The sequence below is a fragment of the Patagioenas fasciata genome, chromosome Z (genome assembly GCF_037038585.1).
Source record: "Patagioenas fasciata isolate bPatFas1 chromosome Z, bPatFas1.hap1, whole genome shotgun sequence".
Classification (NCBI taxonomy): domain Eukaryota; kingdom Metazoa; phylum Chordata; class Aves; order Columbiformes; family Columbidae; genus Patagioenas; species Patagioenas fasciata.
In genome coordinates this window covers 38,831,361-38,851,821 of record NC_092560.1, presented here as the reverse complement: position 1 = coordinate 38,851,821, position 20,461 = coordinate 38,831,361, and the positions used below count along the sequence as shown (strand labels likewise).

The 20,461-nt window shown below is 41.1% G+C and overlaps 1 protein-coding gene across 7 annotated transcripts in view; it reads left to right on the top strand.

Moving 5' to 3' along the window:
* The window catches only part of ZNF462 (zinc finger protein 462), a 97,085-nt gene extending 76,855 nt beyond the window's left edge, over window positions 1-20,230 (top strand). For all 7 annotated transcript variants that reach the window (XM_065860219.2, XM_071802573.1, XM_071802574.1 and 4 more), the window contains 5 exons: window positions 638-774; window positions 6,278-6,501; window positions 8,879-9,011; window positions 13,978-14,092; window positions 17,414-20,230. In XM_065860219.2, the coding sequence (XP_065716291.1) occupies window positions 638-774; window positions 6,278-6,501; window positions 8,879-9,011; window positions 13,978-14,092; window positions 17,414-17,615 (811 nt within the window). In that variant the 3' untranslated portion in view covers window positions 17,616-20,230. The remainder of the gene's footprint in view (window positions 1-637; window positions 775-6,277; window positions 6,502-8,878; window positions 9,012-13,977; window positions 14,093-17,413) is intronic.
* The last annotated feature ends 231 nt before the right edge of the window (window positions 20,231-20,461 follow it).

Below are 20,461 nucleotides of genomic sequence, written 5' to 3'. Positions count from 1 at the left end.
TACTGTGGAGTATTCATTAATTCCTCCACATTAATAAGTAGAGTATTCTTAGTCTTGGGTTTTCAGGTCCTTGTAGCTGATGCTTTAAAACTTAACCATACGGTGCCAGCTCATTTTGAATACAAGTCTGGTTTGAATCCTGAATCTAAACATTTTAGTTGGTTTTGGGCTTGTCCTAGAAAGACAGAGCTGGTTAAGGACGTTATCTGCCTCCAGAAATAAGTCTGTCCTCACCTCCGCAAGTTCAGAACAGTTGATAGATTTTGTTCAACTTGCTAAAAATTTAATCTTTGCCAGAGGAGGTACACTGAATTTTTCAGCCTGAAGACAAATTAGCATGAAAGATGGGAATTCTTCTGCTATCTGCCCTATAGCAATGTAACTATAGAGCAATGCATGCAAAATAATATCTTGTCAGAATGAGTGTTTTGTTACTTGAGGGTACAGGCATGCAAATACCTCTCCTCATGTGTTACTCATGTGAGTAGTCCCACTGAAATGCCATGTGGCACTGTGAAGACAAGGCTGAGTGGTATCTGTACCATTTTACACAACGCATCCCTTATAGAGCTGTGACACTTCATCATTCCCTGCACACCTCTTCTGACTGCTTCCATCTCTCCCTCCCGTCTCACAGATCTGCTTTTACTATGCACGTGGAAGCTGGGCATTCGGCAGTTCCTGAGGAAGGACCCAAAGACCTTCGCTGTCCTCTTTGCCTCTATCACACCAAATATAAACGCAACATGATTGACCATATAGTTCTGCACAGAGGTAACAATATCCCTGTATGTGTCTGTATCTGATGAAGGGAATGCTGAACAATGCCCTTCTCTTTTAGACTGGTTTTATTAATTTTTTCCATCTCTGACATCATTACATTTCCCCATCTCTGTACCTGAGGACAAGTATGGTGAATAAGTCATCAGCCTTTGAGTATCTTTTTTCTTTTACTTTTTAAGTGATGCATCTTATTTATTTCCTGTAAAATTCAAAGTTACCTTGTGCTAAAACAGGGCAGATTTAAAATTGTTTTTAAGCTTTTCCTCTAGAGAGGTTAACAGTGATCAAACACCTGTTTAGTGAGAGTTGCCCTAATTTACACTCTAATCTAGGCAAGAGTTGTTTCCTGCTTATGTCCTTGTTATCATAAAGTTGTTGCTATCATCAGCTCCATGACAGGGTGTATCAACTAACTAAAGAGGCCCCAAAATATCCCTTGATTACTTGCTTGAGTTTTTTCTCTTCATCATTCTTAGGATTGAAACAGGAATGTTCATATTTTTGTTTTTCTATAAGTCTCCTTTTCTATCTCCATCTCTCACTTTTTTTTTTTTTTTTTTTTTAAAGCCAGCTAAGAATTGGATTAGGGATTTCTATATTCTATTAACTTCAGGCTTGCTAGCTCAGAAGACACAGCTGCTTGGGCTCTCTGGGCTGGGATTCCTGCCCATAGCTATCACACTTGATACTTGTAGATGGTCTGTTGGCTGCCGAAATCCAAACCCATGTGTCGGAATGGCACTCTGCCTACTTGAAGGTTGGGCAGAGTTTCACAGTAGGGTGTTGGTGGTGAGAAAACAAAAGTTTTGCATGCCATCTTTTTCCTGGAGCAGATCCTGGTGTGACAAGCACTGTCATGATTCCTTGTAACATACCACTTTTCAGTGTTGGTAGCTTAAAGTCCTTCTTGCACGAATTTCTGTCTGCTAACGGGAACATCTGGGAAAAATGACCTGCCAGTGATTCAGAAAGCCTGTTACAAAGCTGCCTTAATTAGTTGTAAGAGTTTGGCAGATGCTATAGCTTTTAGTTCTTGTCTTTGAAGGTGTTTTTCAGTTTCAGGGCATACTCCAGAATTAGCTCTCTTTAGGGGAGGACATGGTTTAGTTAACCCCTATGCAGGGGACAGTGCAGTTCCAAGTGCTGCCAAGGTGTGTTCTGGTTTTTGGCTGTGCCAGGGCTCCAGTGGACACTCCCAGACCTTTAAAATACAGGTAGATAGACTGAGCAAGAACTTGATGGGCTTAGTTAGGGTATTTTCCATCATGCATAGACTTGACACTGGGAATATCCAGTTCCAGATGTGAAAGAGCTCTTCATGAGCTCAGGCAGCTGCAGTGCCTGTACAGAGCTGTATCTGACCATTACAAGGAGATGGTTACCTCCTGGGTAGGTGGTACTGTGGATCTGTTCTTCTGTAAAGCTATGGCTTTGGTTGCACAAACCAACCTTGGACCTTTGTGCTGCTGAAACAAAACTGATAGCAAAGGACATCATGATACACCTTCTAGAGCACTGGGAGAGGTATAACAAAGTCAAAGAAGTTTTAATGCAAATAGGGTTTTAGTTAATAAAGAATCTCAGAGGCCACTGAAAAGAAGGACAAGGTTTTTCAATGGCACCAAGCATCCACATAATAAAGGAGGTAGGGTCCTTGCTTAAAGTTCTTTCTGGTGCATAGCTAAAAAAACCCTCTATTGTTGTATTTAATTATGTGGCAGCTGAAGCAGACAATTTTGACAAGATTTAATATCCACTGAAAGGGAGACTAAGTGACAATAAATGTAGTCTGAGATAGCCTTCCTTTTTTATAGCCATTGCATTGGTAAAATAAGGGAATAGCCCTGATCTGTGGTCCAAGAAAATTAGTTTTGAGGTAGATGGAGTGGTGCAGTGTGTGAAATCAAGAGTGAAGAATTTGATCCATTTCATAGTTAATGTTCCTCTTGTGTAAAAGGACATGTTTACAGATGCATGACTCTTACATTACCTCTTAAGTTGCTGCATCCCTCATCCTTGGTGAAACAGCATGTGCTTGAAATGGAGAGTTTATTTGCCTCTTAATCAGTGGCTACAGAAGCTTGGGTTTACAGGTCTTATCAGCTAGAAGGCTGACTGCTTAGTGAGAAAAAATTAGGCAAGGAATTTGCTTCTCATCAAGAATGAGGGCAAACAGGAAGCCTTCAAGAGTCTCCTTCCCTGTATCACCTATTCCTCATCAGTGTAAAAGTGGTTCAGCATCCCTTCTGCAGTCACAGATGGAGGTCAGACTCATTACAGGTGGCCTGTAGCAGGGAACTGACACAGATAGAGGCTGCTGTGCAGGTAGGTGAAGAGAAGAAATTTGGCTCTTGTGTTCTTCCCGGCCTTCATGACAGGCAAGCCTGGGGAGAGAGGAGGAGACAGTGAACTTTTGCTCCATGGCTGCAGAGGTGTTGGCCTTTAATTTAGTCTGGACATTGCAATTAGTTTTCATTATTCCTTCCAGTTCCTTTCCCATCACACATTTTGAAACACATAGGTATTTTTTCAGGGCTAAATACAACTTACCAAGATCACTATTGGGTCTACTTTAAAATCCTTAGGGCGTTATCTTTTTTTCTTTTAGTGATCATTTTATTCTATTTCTGATAGTAAGAACAAGATAGTGATTTTGTTCTTCCATTTAATAGAAATCACACCAAATTATTTTCTAATTGTAAATTTAGGATAAAAAACTCAAATTTTCAAATTCGTCTACCTCCCCAAAGGTTTCATGACTACATAACCTCATTCCTTACACTGCGTTATTTTTGGCATTATTCCTGGTATGCACAGCTTAATTGATGTATGCAGAACCCTTGTGTTATGCTTGGTTTTGGTTACTGGAATGCATATGCAACATGTTCCGTGACTGTAGCTTGGATTTTCAGGCAGAAATGCATATTTTCAAACACCCAACATGACCAAATAATTGGTCCATGTCTAGATAGTAGGACTGTTTTGTTTGTACTTTATTTACCTTTAAAGGGAAGGAGATAACTCGTATCTGCTGTGGTGTGTTGATGGGCAAAGATTTTTTCCTTACAGCTAGGGACTGAAAGAGTCATGGGATCTTTTATGCCTTGAACAATAAAATGTGTGTCTACTTTGAGCTACCATACTGCAAATACCTAGTACATTAATGACGTTTCAGTTTGATCTCTGATCTGCATTACAATTGGCCTGAATATTTCTCTGTAATAGAAGGATTTGGTTTCTTAAACCAAAATGATGCTTTTAGGTGTTTATTTTGTTGTTGATTTTTAATAACACGTCTTGTTAAATTGTTCCACAATTCAGGACATTTTTGGTGAGGTGTATGCAATAGTCTTTGTTTAGACACTGCTGAACTTTGAAGAAGTCTACACATGGATAAGGAAGCTACCTCTTTCAATTTGTGTGTGGGTTTTATGGTTTCCTGTAATCTTGTCAGTTGCCCAGATTTAAGTGCATTCAAAAAGAATAATTAAATGAACGGAACTTTATAGCAGCAAAGTGGAGTTAAGAGTATCAACCTGTGAAGGTTCTGGATTCAAATAACTTGCAAGTTCCAAAATCATTGCTTGGAGGAAGCTCACATCATGTAAAAATTTTAAATCATCCCCTGAAAGCGAAATCCTTCAGGCTAGAATTGATGTTTATGTTTATTTTGCCTTTCTCCTGTTATTGTGATGCCTTTGATTTGGGGAGTGTGTGTGTCTGATTGTGAGATAAGAAGTTTTGCTAACATGATTTAGGGAATGCTGCATTACTCCAGACTGGTAGATAAAAAAGTTTTATACCAGACCATATTTTAGCTTTTTAAATCTGTGCCAGGTGCTAGAAGAAAAGTGAATTTTCAAATATTTTAATGAGTATTTCTCTTTTGAAAACTTCACTTGACTTTTTCACTTTTGAAACCAGCTGTGTCACTTATTTCAGTGAGTTCAAAAACACACAGCTGCAACGACCTTGTAAAAAAGTCTTCTTATGACCTCAGAATCACAGCTTTAAATTCTGTTGTCTGTTAGACCCTATTCTCTCCCCTTTTCCCACTCTGAATGGCCACAACTTGGTGTCTTTATAGCTAGAGAAGCTGTTGTTGGTGTAGAAGAGAATTGTAAGTCCACGGGTTGTTTTTCTTAAGGCATAGCTTTGTTTTGAAGAGGCCAAAGAGGAAGGTTATGAGAAAGGTTAACTTTTGTGTTCAGGGAGAAGCTGAGCAGGATGGAACATTTTGTTGGCCTGTAGAAAGAAGTCTCGTGAGCAGCAATGGCATGTGGACTGGCCAAAGGTGAATGAACAACGGATCTTTTGCCACCTTCCAGAAACCTTAAGGGGGTTTCTATTTCTGTAGTTGTCTTTGGATGTGATATTACCATCCTCACAAAAGAAAAGGGCCCATTGGCTCAGATCCATGTGTGGATTGCAGTGTCTCACATTCCCCTAGCCTTTATGTCTACCTTCTGAGATTCAGGCCTGGTTTTTTCATTTGTTTGTTTTAATCTGTCATTATGGATGAACCTGTGTGCGGAGAATCAGACTCCTCCTGTGATCCATAAGGAGTAACAATACTGAATGTCACTGTTTTAGATCAAAAGGCCACTTGAGTAACAAAAGCCCATAATAAGAATCTTCTGGTGACACTCAGCTGAAGAATCAAATTTGGGGTTTCCCTTGTACACACAGCTCAGGGAACCACAGTGGATGAGTGTTACGTGCACCCAGTTCTGGCTCTGTCAAATGGCTGACAGTGATTGCCACTGTTAAGGGTCAGTGCTTTGCTTGAGGAGTGGAGAGTTTAATAACTCAGCAAGAGCATTTTTAGTGCTTGCCGGTATCCATGATTTGAACTGTGGGAAGTGTGACATGACATGCATACAGATTTTGCAAGCTTTCTGGTGGGTGTGTTGGGAAGTTTCTGCCCCTGACTGACCTGCATAGCTTTTTCCGGGGAAAGGTGCCACCTTGCTTACCCTCTCAGTCCCCACAGAGTAGCCTTAGATGTAATGGTGAAGATACCCACTCTGATTTTTGTAGAGCTGGCAGGGTGATGCATTGGGAAACACCCTGCAGCTTCCCTGTTTATTACATTTCTAGCTGGCTACTGTCAAGTGCTGAACCAAAATGAACTTTTGATCTGGCTGATTTATAGCTGGTTTTGTATTCCCAGGCTCTGCTACTCTGACTCACAGATAGAGCCTCATTTGCCCCAAAACCTCAATTTCCATTCTCTTCACCCAATAAGCAGTCCCATTTATGAGGACACCTGCATTTGTAGACTTGGAGAATTACTCCACTCACTGAAGGACGAATTGTTGTGTTGCGTTTTTTTTTTTCTGTCAATACAACTTAGCTCTCATTCTTTCACAGACAGACTGACCACCTGTATGGAAGATCCTGTTCCTTGTGTGGGTGGTAGTGCCCAAACTGTTGACATACGGGCCTGCTATTTCTTAAAATTTGTTAAATGAATGTTGTCCTTTACCTACAGAAGAGCGAGTCGTTCCCATTGAAGTCTGCCGTTCGAAACTGTCGAAGTACTTGCAGGGAGTTGTTTTCCGCTGTGATAAGTGTACCTTTACCTGCTCCAGTGATGAGAGCTTGCAGCAGCACATAGAGAAGCACAATGAACTGAAACCTTACAAATGCCAACTCTGCTATTATGAGACCAAACACACAGAGGAGCTGGACACTCACCTTCGAGATGAGCATAAGGTAACATCCAAATAGTTTTAATTTGTAGTGACCTACTCTTTGCAAAGGCAGTATCAGTTTACTTGCATGTCAAATCTGAGTAGCCAACTTGCTGTGGGGGGTTTTTTCCCTCCCTCCTCAAATCTGGAAGCTAATCCTGTCTTGACCCTCACTTTCTCTTTTTTCTTTGGACACTTAAAATTGAGGGTTTCTAAAGCTGTTCAGATTGATCAGACTTGGCAAACTGTTGTATGCGGAGTATAATTACCTGGAAAAGTCCCATGTGTATGCTAGGTTTATTTAAAGGGGGGGGGGAAAAGGGCTATGAAGCAGTATTAAAGCTGTATGATTCAGCCTCTGTAAAAGGCAGGAGATTCCAAATGTAAGATTACTCTGGCTACTTCAGCAGCGTGACATGCCATGCGTGTTTTAATAACAAAGAAGGCAATACTTCCCCGTTTACATTTAACAAGGGAAAGATAAACAGCAAGTATAACCATGTCCCAAGGTAAGCCTGCTTTGGAGTTTTTGTGGAGTTCCTGAGTGCAGACATGAAGCAGTCTCTGAGAAGTTATTAGACAATCTCACAGATTGTTAGCTTTTAATTTCTGTAACTGTGAGCTGTGTAGCTGAGAGATACTGAAATTCTAGAACTGAGATGTGTTTTGGAGTATTTTTTAGAGTGCTTCCTTGTTACATTTCCAGGGGAGACAGCTATATGCCCCTGCCTGTTGGAGTTGAGCTTTGCAGGTCCTCACTGAAAATTCCTGATTCATTGCCTGAATGACACTCTTCTTGCAGCCAAGTACGTTTATATTGGCAGTATTAGCAGCAGAAGTCCCAGCAAAGCTTTTCATGCTTAAAAAATATTTGACTGTCTTATAAAAACCAACTTGATAAACTTACGTTGGCCTGATATGCTTATCTGCCCTCTTCTTTATTACTTCCGGAGAGTTGTCTGCAGTTCACAGGGTATGTGAGATGATCCTTGCCTCCTGGTCACCGTAGCAAGGCACCTGCTGTGTCCAGGAGGCACTGTTCCTCATTCTTTTCACACAGTGCATCAGGCTGGAAAGATTGTTCCCTTACTTACTTCTCCCTTCCAATCCAGACACGCAGTGATGGTACTAGTAGTTTAGGGTATATTTTCCCCATTTCTCTTTGGTAATTTACATCTCGCATATTTGTGTCCAAGTTCTGGTCTCAGATGCCCAAATTATATTGCACCTTAAAGAGTTCCTGTGCATGAGCTCAGTTGAATTAAGTGTTTTGCATATGGTCTCATTTGTTTAAATCTCAATGGGTAATGTGTTAAGTCAGGGAACTTCATCACAGCTGTCTGTACAGAGTAGTGCTAGGAATTTGAACAGCACAGCATTTAGAATAGTTTACTGTTTGGAGATATACTACAGTCTAATTCACATGCTGCGTAGGTTCATTCACATTCCCTTTCCCACAGAGGGATAAAAAATATTCAGTGGGTGTTGATATTTTATTCAGCATCCTTCAGGAGCTGTTGTACCATGCTTGTTCCTCTGTCTTCATCCTCTCTGCCTCTGTGGTTCAGTGCCTGAGCTGCTGGAGGGCTGTCTCTTTGCATGAAAGATGAATCCAAAGTCCTTCCCAACAGCGATCAATGAGCTCAGAGGGTGCTTGTCATCCAACAAGATGCCCTAGTGTCCTGGTCACACTCCACGCTCTCTGCCTCTACTGTAAATCTGGGCTGCTCCTCTGCTGTTTCTGTTGGATATAATGGAGTTCCTGACTTCTGTGCCCTAAGCTGCTCCTTTCGTGCTGCTGCTGTGAGCTGTTAAGTAGCTGGTGCATTTCACCCTGGGTTTAGCTGAATTTGACTGCTGGGTGAAGTGTTCCCATTATAGTCTGTGTATCAGTTTGCAAAGCACTTTGCAGCCATTCATAATGAAAATTAATCTGTTATTAATGAATGAAAGTGTATGCAGCACACAGCAGCCATGTGCTTAGTAAAAACCCCTCCTTTCATGAATGAAGCTGAATGAACCAGTCACAAAGAGTTTTCTTTCAGTGTGGATGTGCAATAGCAGTGTTTGATCACAGCAGTTGAACAGTCCCATTAAAAGAGACTATAACTTGAAGTGGTTTACATTTCTTGGACTTTTTATTTGTTTGTTTTAATACACCAAAATCAGGAAGAAATACAGGCATTTTACTGAATGTCATTAATTTTTGAAAACAAAAAAGGGGAAACGCAGAATGAACAGCAAAAGAAGAGTAGTTGAAGTGAGCCTTATTTGACTGGGCGACTGTATGCCCCCTCTAGCTGAGTAGACTTTGATGTGTACTCGGTTTTGTTTTGCAAATGTGATTATTTTTCTGAGTAACAGATGATTGTGCTGATTGCTGACAAAATCTTTCAAAGGTGAGTCGTAATTTTGAGCTTGTTGGACGAGTTAACTTGGACCAGTTGGAACAAATGAAGGGGAAGACAGAGAGCTCCAGCAGTGATGAAGAAGAAAAAGAAGAAGAGTTAAGTCCCCAGACTGAAGAGAGAGGTCAGTGCAGCTCTTCATGTTTTTTTGGGGTTTTTTGGGGTTTTTTGGCACTGCAACATGCCCCACCAGTCCCATGGAGCAAGGTCAGCTGTTGACTCTACAGTACATTCCTGTGGAGCCACGAAGGCATGCCAGCAGGAGCAGAATGGGGCTTTTGTGAAGACACTGCTCCTGGGGGAATCTTATTTTCTAATCCTTATTACAAGTTCTCTGTCTGTTAAGAAAATTTGTACTATGAGAAAAGGCAGATAGCATGTGTGACTTATCTTCCTACGCAGATAACATCTGTAAGGGCTTTGAAAACTACGTAAGTGAAGTATTTTAGTAGTCTGTCATATTTTCTGTTTTGATAATGAATTTTCAGCTTTTCACTCAGCATTGTTCAAGTGAGGGATGAAGAGGTCATGGCCAAACTTTTTTGTGGGCTGTTACTAACTCCGTGCCCAGCATTCCTTGTCAGACAGAGTCAGTCCTGTTGCAGTTGCTGCAGTTGGCAGCTCTGGAGCCAGGATATGTCTATGCCCCACCTGTACTGCTGTGTATTTAAATATGTGCCCAAGTTTGTGTTTAAGACTTGTCCCACTGACTTCAGCAAGGCTACACCATCTGCTTGCTAATGCTTTTGGTTTGGTTGAAGTTAGATCAGCAGAGAAAAAGTAAGTTTTCTGTGAATTGAAGTAAGGGTTTCCTGTCCTTCCCTTCCAACAATGTTTCCCCATGAAAAACAGGTTATTGCATTATCTGGTGTAAACTGTGTGTTGTGTAGTCTGCTTTGGTGCACAGTTAATCAGTCAAATACAGCATGTTCACAACTCTTTGACATCGTTAGCCCTTGATGTCTGAATGTCAGTTTCCTGGGGTCAGCCACACTCTTGATGCTGACAACTGCAGTTAGCCAAGTTCTGTGTACTTTAACTAATGGTATGCCACCATGTTTATACCTTTTACCTCCTGAATTTCCAGCTTTCAGTCTCACTGAGGAATTGTTCACAAAAAGAAAAAATAAAAATGTCTCCCTACATCTTTTCAGACCTTGAAAAATTCACACTTCTGGATTCAGAGGTTGTTGACAGAACAGAAGTGGCTCAGATCATGCTTCTTACCTTTTAATAGAAAAACCTCAGTGTCTTGGCCTTTGTTTAGTGTCCCTGCAGCATGAATTTGGTCTGTGCTTGTCACCAGCGCTTCACTTCAAGTCTGGTTAGTGATAGCTTTTATTTAAATGAGAAAGGAACAAGTTGATTAGGAAACCATTTCTGTTTTAAACAAAAGTATCCTTCAAAAGATCTTAGGTAGAGCAGCAGAAAAATCAGAGGAGAACCTAGAGGGGTGTTTGGTCTATGTGCATTTGAAAGCTTAACGTTAGTAACTCGTATGCAAACGTGCTTGGGTGTCTGTTGGGGGACAGCGTCATCTCTCAGAGCTTCATGACCATAACAACATTTGTGTAAAAACTTGACCAGAGGACCAGCTTACCTTAGTAGCAGATGTTGCAGGCTGATTAATGTTTTGTATAGACCCACAGCTAGCAGGGGATGAAGAGTCATGCAGTCCTTGTGAGGATTACCTTAGCATTAGATACAAGCATAGGTGCTGAAGTGACCTTGGAGCCATGGTATCCAGACCAAGGAGAAGAAGGTGATATCTGCCAAGCCTTAAAAATCTACATAAATGCACCATGGGGAGGGGGACAGGCCAGGGTCAAGTTCATAGTAAAAAATGGCTTTAGCTTACACAGTGAAAATGTGAAAATATGACTTTCTATGCTGGAGATTTAAATTTGCAGAGAAAGTAGATGTGTTATCCCCATGTTTCATGTGATCAATAGTTAAACAAGAGATAATACCTTAATAATTCTAATTTCTATTTTGTACTTTTTTTTTTTTTTGGCTGTATCTGTGTTTTTTAAATCATTGGCTAAAGTGATTTCTGCGTGCTTGTTCAGATGACCAGTCTAAGAAAATCATGCATATTTCCAAGTTTGTTTTGCAGCTGTTCTCTCCTGACTGGCCTGTAGGGCGGATGTTTCAACGTTGTTATTCTTTTTCTTTTTTAATCTGTAACCATTTCCAATATATTACAGTACAATAGGTAGAAAATGCAGAAACCCCTTATTTCTACTACAGCAAGGGTATTTAGAAAAGATCCAGATGTATTGACTATATTTGTCTAGACAAGTTGTGGATTACCACTATAAGGTGCGAGATGCAAGGTACACTTTCGAAGTGTCCTAGTGAGACAGGAACTGAAGGTGTGGTTGGATGCTGAGTTGCGTGCTGACATCTCTGTATGTACTTTCAGAAGGTTGTTCTAACACAGAAATGGTTTACCCTGTTAGCAGAGGACCACACTTACGGTTTTAAATAGAGCCTGTCACAGTGGCTAGTGTTGTCACAGCTTTCAAACCACATCAAACTATGTAATCCTGTATGCCTCTTGTGTGCTTTTGACAATTCTAGTCTTTGTGGTGTTAGCAGGAAGTGGGATTTACTGAACGCCTCTGTGCGCTCCAGGTATCTGGAAGCAAATGCTGTCTGAACCCTCTGATGTCTGTGACTTTGGCAGAACCAGGATTTCTTCCCATGAGTCAAACAGCTGCCTAAATTGGCCACTTTGACTTCAGGCTGGTGTGGGCAGTACTGAAGGTGTGAAGAAGAATGTGTTACTTCTCCAAATGGCCTGTTGGACAGCAAACTAGAGAAGGGCTGTTGCCCATGTGAACAGGCAGAGCTGGGCACCAGAGTTCAGTAGAGCTCAACTGCTGTTTTGGATGGAAAAGAAAGGGAGAGATTGGCTGCTGGTAAAGGATAGTAGAAAATATATTGACCTAGGAGGAAGAAGATGATGGGGAAAAAGAAAGTGTCTGGCATACACCATGGAAAGAACAACTCCCCGTTGTAAGGACTGTATCTCAGAGGGTCTGTCTTTCTTTACTGACCTTTATGCTTTTGTCTTAGCAGAAACTGGAATCAAGAGGTGTTTTTCCCCATTAGACAAAAATAAATGTCCATGAGTGCTTGTACGTGTGATGCAGAAAAACCACAGAGAGATCAGATGTCTGTGCAGTCTGTCACCTCTCTTCTGCAGGCCTCAGAGAAGAGCAGTTTCTGATACTCCTTTGGAGAAGCAGTCCAGATTCTCAGTCCTAAAAGCAAAACTGACGGGGAGGTAGGGTCAATAAGATAGTGTTTTCTGAAGAGGTGATGGATTTACTAGAGCACCACTTGCTAATCTTAATGGGAGTTGCAAGGATAAATCATGGACTGGTTCGGGTTAGAAGGGACCTTTAAAGATCATACAGCCCAACCTCCCTGCCATGGGCAGAGACATCTTTCACTAGATCAGGTTACTCAAAGCCTCATCCAACCTGACCTTGAACACTTCTAATGATGAGGCATCCACACCTCCTGTGGCCAACATGTACCAGCATCTCAACACCCTCATCTTAAAAATTTTCTTCCTTATGTCCAACCTAAACCTACCCTCTCTCAGCTTAAAGCCATTACCCCTTGTCTGGTCACTACAGGACCTGGTAAAAAGTCTCTCTCCATCTTTCTCATAAGCCCCCTCAAAGAACTGAACTCCCTGTTTGAGCAAAACATCCTCTAAGTTTTATGCTTCCTCTCTGCAGAGACCTGGAAAAAACTTCCTATTTTGTACTATGTGGTAAGCATGTTCTTGTACAGAACAGCAGCATTTACCTCTAAAACTTTTACCCTCCATAAATATTATATTGGTGTGTATATAAATTTATTCTGCACATAAGGTTGTAAAATCCAGATGTAAACTGAGCTAATGGCATTGACTGACTTTCTGGTATTCCCCTTGACACAGTACCTCGCTGTGTGATATTTAAGCACATAATAAATCCCTGACGGTAAGAAATACAAAGTGGTTTTTTTTTTCTTTTAGGGATAAGAGGCAAAAGTGCTGTTAAGAACCATTCCACATTGAACTTTAGTAAAGGCTAACTAGTGACAAATGTGTCACAAAAATACATTTACAGGACTTACATACAGATAATAGAAAATGTGTGGGCAATTTTAAGTTCACAGGCTGATCTTAAACAGAGTAAATATGAGAGTGAAGAAATCAAGGGAGCAGAGATCAGAACCAAAATGGAGCAAAATCCTTTTTATTATGTAGTTTGGGAGGAGTCAGAAAGACATTCTGTTGATTTCTTGCTTAAGATAATCCCTGCTAAGGAATTAATGCTCTGAGTAGATGGTGCTGTCTCATTTCCAGCAAAAGAATCAAGTGAGATAGTCCATGCAATTATTTTTAATGACTTGCGTGCTGATCTTCTTAATTTGTGAGAAAATGTTTCATCTTTTGTTAAAGTGGCTGTGTTCACATGGAGCTTGACTTTCAGAAGTTCTGCTCCCTGAGCTGCCAGTGACTTCAGTCATATTATTAGGTGCTTGACACTTCTGCAAATGAGGCTCCAAGTACTTTGTGTAAAAGATTAGGATGGGATGAAACACCTATGCAGTTAAGATGCAGGACTTAACCCATAAGACTTAATGATGAAGGGATATCTTTTAATTATGAGGATCATGTGTTAAATATACCAAGCCTTTCCTAAAATTCGTACTACCAATTAAAAATTATAGATGGGCTTTAGTGGCTTTTTTATTTTGCTTTCAAGCCGTTTCAGCCCTAAACCTCTCAGTTTCAGTTTGCAGTTAAAACTCCACAGTCTCTTCATTTGTTGAAATACAGGAACAGGGAGTAGTAGGTAGCTCGTTACCCTTACTTCCAGGGATGCTTTAAGACTTAGGATAGGATTTGTTGCTTGCAGGGTCACTTGAGGGAGTTGCATTTTCAAAAGCAAAGTTATTTGATAGGTAGGTCCTTTTGCTTCTCATGGATGAGAAGGTGCAACAGAATAGATCAAAGTAGGATCACAGTGGTCCCTTCTTGCCTAGTCACTTCTGAATCCACAGGCTGTGCTGCCTTTTTCCAGATTCCATGATGTTTCCTGACAGCGGTGCTCCAGAGAAGCGCTTCCCATGTGAGTTCTGTGGCCGATCATTTACAGAAGGCTCTGAGTGGGAGCGACATGTGCTGAGACATGGCATGTAAGTTACTTTACACTCCTCTGCCAAACCGACAAAGGTAACAGTAAATCTCTGTGCATTCCCCCACCTCATTCCTCACCTCCCAAAAAACCCCATGATGAAGGCACAGTTCTATGAATAACAATTGTGTCTGTCACAAGTGTGGATACAGTCATCAGGTGTTGCTGCATGGGAAGTTCCTGTTAATCCTTTTTAACTCTGCTGCTCAGAGTGGCTGTAGAATGTAGGGTTTAACTATTATTCTAAAACTGAAGATTGTCCAAAGGTGAATCACAGAATCACGGAATGTTAGGGATTGGAAGGGACCTCAAAAGATCATCTAGTCCAATCCCCCTGCCGGAGCAGGAACACCTGGATGAGGCCACACAGGAATGTGTCCAGGCGGGTCATGAATGTCTGCGGAGAAGGAGACTCCACAACCTCCCTGGGCAGCCTGTTCCAGTGCTCTGGCACCCTTACTGTGAAGAAGTTTCTTCTCATATTTAAGTGGAACCTCCTGTGTTCCAGTTTGTACCCATTGTCCCTTGTCCTATCATTGGTTGTCACCAAGAAGAGCCTGGATCTATCCTCGTGACATTCACCCTTTACATATTTATAAACATTAATGAGGTCACCCCTCAGTCTCCTCCAAACTAGAGACCCGGCTCCCTCAACCTTTCCACATAAGGGAGATGCTCCACTCCCTTAATCATCTTTGTTGCCCTACACTGGACCCTCTCCATCAGTTCCCTGTCCTTCTTGAACTGAGGGGCCCAGAACTGGACACAATATTCCAGATGTGGTCTCACCAGGGCGGAGTAGAGGGGAAGGAGAACCTCTCTCGACCTATTACCCATCCCCATTCTAATACACCCCAGGATGCCATTGGCCTTCCTGACCACAAGAGCACAGTGCTGGCTCATGGTCATCCTGCTGTCCACCAGGACCCTCAGGTCCCTTTCCCTTATGCTGCTCTCTAACAGGTTGTTCCCCTACTTATACTGGAACCTGGGGTTGTTCCTGCCCAGATGCAAGACTCTACACTTGCCCTTGTCATATTTCATTAAAATTTTCCCCTCCAAATTCTCTACCCTGTCCAGGTCTCACTGGATGGCAGCACAGCCTTCTGGCGTGTCAGCCACTCCTCCCAGCTTGATGTCATCAGCAGACTGGCTGACAGTGCACTCTATTCCCTCATCCAAGTCGTTGTTGAATATATTGAATAGTACTGGTCCCAGTACTGACCCTTGAGGCACTCCACTAGATACAGGCCTCCAACTAGATTCCGCCCCATTTACCACGAGTCTCTGGTTCTTCCCTTCAGCCAGTTCACAGTCCACCTCACTACCTGATCATCCAGACTACACTTCCTCAGTTTAGCTGTGAGGATGCTATGGAAGACTGTGTCAAATGCTTTACTGAAGTCAAGGTAGACCACGTCCACTGCTTTGCCGTCATCTATCCACCTGTTTATGTCCTCATAAAAGGCTATGAGGCTGGTTAAGCATGACTTCCCCTTGGTGAAGCCATGTTGACTGTCCCTAATGACCCTCTTATCCTTGATATGCCTTGAGATGGCACCAAAGATAAGTTGTTCCATCACCTTCTCAGGGATGGAGGTGAGGCTGACCGGTCTATAGTTACCTGGGTCCTCCTTCTTGCCGTTTTTGAAGACTGGAGTGATATTTGCTTTCTTCCGGTCCTCAGGCACCTCTCCCGTTTCCCATGACTTAGTAAAGATGATGGAGAGTGGCCTGGGTATAACTTCAGCCAGCTCCCTCAGCACCCACAGATGCATCTCATTTGGACCCATGGTTGCTTACTTGCTCCCTAACCCAGTCCTCATCAACTGAGGGAAACTCCTGCATTGTCCTGACTTCCTCTGGGGCCTCAGGGGTATGGGGCTCCTCAGGACAGCTTCCGGCAGAGTAGACAGAGACAAAGAAGGCATTCAGTAACTCTGCCTTCTCTGTATCTTCTGTCACCAAGGCACCCACCTCATTCATCAGTGGGCCTACCTTGCCCCTGGTGTTAGTTTCATCTGCCACGTATTTGAATAAGCTCTTCCTGTTGTCCTTGACCCCTCTTGCCAGGTTTAATTCTAAGGAGGCCTTAGCTTTCCTACTTGCTTCCCTACACCCTTTGACAACAGCCTTATATTCCTCCCAAGTGGCCAGCCGCTCCTTCCATGATCTGTAAACTCTTGTCTTCCACTTCAGTTTGCCCAGCAGTTCCCTGTTTAACCAAGCAGGTCTCCTGGCTCTCTTCCTTGACTTCCTACATGATGAGATGCTCTGATCTTGAACTTGGAAGAAGCAGTCCCTGAATGCTAACCAACTATCTTGGGCCCCTTTACCTTCAAGTACCCTTGCCCATGGATACATCACTTGGTCCAGGATTAACTTTACTGGAGTGTACTCTTGATATTGCCTGCCTGCAGAGCAGCATAAAAATGGCAGAAAATTATACAGAATGTTCTCGGAAGGAACTGGGTTTTTTGCCCTTTGTTGTTATATCTCTTTCTCATCCTTGCAGCTAAGCTTGCATAGCAGTGCAAAGAATTATGTGAAGAGGAATGTTAAGACCTTCCAGGAAAGTAAAATCAATCTGAATGAACTCCTCCGAAGATGTGCATAGTGAATTTCACTAGTTGATCTTCATAGTGAAGATCTTTGCCTTTCTATAGCAGTTTGCACACTGAGGGATGATACACATCACAGATAAGATAGGCATCTCTAAAACAGTAGTTTTGCTTCTTTTGAGGAAGGTCTTATCAGTAGCAGAGATACCTTGGCATGACCAGAGTTTCTTCAAAGAGTAGATTTCATTCAAGGTTGCTGACATTTGGAAGACATTTGAATACAATATTGTGTGTTAACTGTGATGGGATGAAAAATGTCACTTCTCTTGCCCTTGTTTGCCTAATATAAGTACTTGAAATGTTGCAACTTCAAAAAAAGGTTTTATTGGATCTTCAACTCTTTGGGAAAAGTACTCTTTCCCTCTGCCTTTTTGGTGCCTTTTAAGTCTTGTTTACAAGGGACTGGGAAAAGAGGAATAAAGTCTTACAAGTCAGAGTTGAGCTTTTTCCCTCTCATCTCGTATCTGTCCCAGTGTAAAGCAAATAAAGATTTGGTTTCAAAGCTAGAATGTCATGGGTAGCACTAGTGGCTTCATTCACTGCCTCTCCTTTTGAGCTTGAGGTAGCAGTGGTGTGGCTGTTTGTGTCTGCCTTTTTAGACGGTGATCTGTTGTTCTCCCTCAGGAGGTATTCATACGTTGTCTTTGCTGTTCTCTGTATCGACTAGAAGTGTTTCTGTTTTCTGCCACTTGGCTTTGCAGGGCACTGAACGAAAGCAAGCACAGGACCAGTGAGGACAGCCAGCCGAAGGAGGATGTAGAAGAAACTGTTAGCACACTGCCAGAAGAAAAAGAATGCATTGAGCAAATGGTGGTGGACTATTCCCACAACACCGAAACAGCAGTCAGCGTGGTAGCTGCTGACAAACCTCTCCAAGACAACTCGGAGTCCAAAAACGAATAAGTGTTTGGTGTGATACGAATCAACGTACTTGAACAGTGATGAAATGGGTGGGGTGGGTGGATGGGATAGGCAGAAGGAAGAAATAAAGCTGCTTTTAGGACTGAATGATCTATTTTCAAAGCACTGGTACCTGTGTGTGTGTGTGTGTATATTAAAGTTATTTAAGTGATGGAATAAGTGGCTCCATTACATCACTGCATCTTTTCTTCTGGATCTTGACCATGGGAAGTTACATTCATCTTGGACTAATGAAGCAACTCCCTGTATTCCTACATTACACGTCGTGCTTTGCAGTGGAGACTTGGATTGTTTGTGAATGGAAGCGTCGCGAGCGTGGAAGAAGTAGGGGGATAACTTTTCAACGCACAAATTTGTGTGCGTTTTTCTAGTTTTAATACATAACGCTTTTCCAGACTGAATGCAACTGCTTTAGAAAAGAAAAAAAAAAAAAAAAAAAAAAGGAAAACAAAAAAGGAAAACAAAAACAAAACAGAAACTACTTTGCTTAAAACAGTCACCTGTTTCCTAGTACCTCAGAATTAACCAAGGGAAATCTCTGCATTTGTCAGTACTACCTGTTGTTATTGTGGTTAAATGTAGAGAGACTGCTGAGCAAGGTGGTGAATGGAGGATGAAAAAAAGTTTTAAAGAAAGGAAAACAAATTGTGCTTAAAATCCCAGTGTGGGTTTTATTTCTTAAAATACTGTGATTTTTTTAATTATTTTAGTAAAAAAAAAAACACAAAAAAAAGAGAGAGAGACTTTAATTCCTAGATAACTGTTTGTGAATTGTCATCCTTTATTCCAGGTAAGCTGTTTGTTAGTGTTCAGTTATAATTTTAGGATTTGATAGATTTCATGTGACTGATTGTGCAGTTTTGTTTGCCACATGTTTATTTTCTATCAGCCTGCGGTGTTACAAATACAGCACAATTAAGTTTCTCATGTAAAACAAGTATTTCTTTTCAAGGGGGAAACAGGGAAAGGAGACTAGATCTTGTGAATAGAACTTTTTGTTGTTGTTGTTAATTTTAAACATGGAAATAACAAAGAAGTTTTAACTTTTTTTAAAAAAACTAAAGAACCAAACTTACGGCACAGCTATGCAGCTCACGGGCCAAACACATAGGTCCTCATAACCATTCTGTTGCTTGTCATATTAACATTTATCAGTCTCACACCAGTAACTTTTTGTTAAGATTGGCAACCTTTTTTTCTTACGTTTGTGGTGTGCATGTTTTCTTTTTGTCTTGGTGTGGTGGGAGGGAAGGGTGTCCGTTAACACATCTTTTTGCAAGTGGAGGTGAAACGGTTATATACGACCTTGAGCCTGCAGAACTACTTTTACTCGATTCAAGAGGGAGTTGCTAAGTTTTTCCCCTCCTTAGCTTTTAGCGTGAGGGGAGCAGTGTAGGATGAATAGGAACCTGCATACCTAAGTGGCTGATCCTGCACTACTTCTCAGGTGGAAAACCTACCAAACTCAACAGGAATTTTGCCTGAGCAACAAGTACAGGATCTGGTGCCCATGGTATGTTCTGATTGTGAACAAAAAAAAAAAAAAAAAAAAAAAAAAAAAAAAAAAAAAGAAACTGAAAAAAAAACACACAAAAACAAAACAAAACAAACAAAAAAAAAAAAACAACAAAAAAAACCCCAACTTTCTTTCCAAAAAGTAGAAAGTACTTGACTGAAACCTAGTTTTAGAAATGCATGTGTCTTTGTTTGTTTTTTTGTTTTGTTTTGTTTTGGGGGGGAACTGTGGGAGGGGGAGGGGGGAAAGTAGGAAGCTGCTGAGGAAACGGTGTCCTAGAGAGCTTCACATAAAATTGATGGCAAAAATGTTGCATTTGTGGAATAAGTGCTACTTGAGAAGCATGGTGTTTTGCTTTTGGGGATTCATCAATTGTGTGCTAGGGGGATTCTTTTGAATTTTTTTTTTTTGTTGTTTTTTTGTTGTTTTGTTTTTTGAAGTAGGGAGGGAATGTCATGGAAAAACACATTTGAGGGATAAGTATAAATACACATTTTGTGTCTGTATTTGTTTTTTAATTGGCCTCATTTCAAATGTATTTAAACAGTTCCATACCTGGATTGGGTGTTTGTAATTGTTACCAAAAATGAAAAAGAAAAAAAAAATGATTGTGACATGCTTTTATCACTACTTTATTTTTCAAATAACATGTAAATATTGTAATCCTTTGGATTTTGTTTTGCTAACCTGTTAATAAAAAATACGGGACCATTATCCTTTTAACAAACCTAGAATGTCATATTATTTTTCCTTTTTTTTTTCTTTTCCCGAAAATGTATACCTGCTATATTGTGGACACACATTTTAGATGCATTATGATTCTGTTGACTGTAATGACATAGAATTGAAAATAACATTTTTTTCATTGTTTAATTTATACAGAGGACTTTTTCAGAGTTTGACAGAAGGAAATAATAGCAAAATGCTAACCCATTGGCTTCAGCACTCGGTATTTCCTGATTTTAAAATTACTGCTTACTGATGGGGGATAGGAAGGGGATACTGAACTGTTGCACTGACGGGTTTGTTTTTTTTAAGAAAAAAAAAAAAAGAAAATTAATAAAATCTTTTTAAGAGTGTGCGCTTGTGTGTGTGTGTAGTTTTGTATCGGCTACTCTGATGATAGGCCTGTACAAGTGACCAGTCCTACAACTGGTAGCTCTGGGAGGGAGCAAAGCTTGACTTTTCCCCTCTGCACCCTTTCCTCCCCTATTTCACAGGGAAATTTGGATTTACAGGTAGAGGGAGTGATTTCCCCTAGTTCACATAGGTCTAGGATCTGCCACATCTTCAAAAAAAGCCTTGACTATCC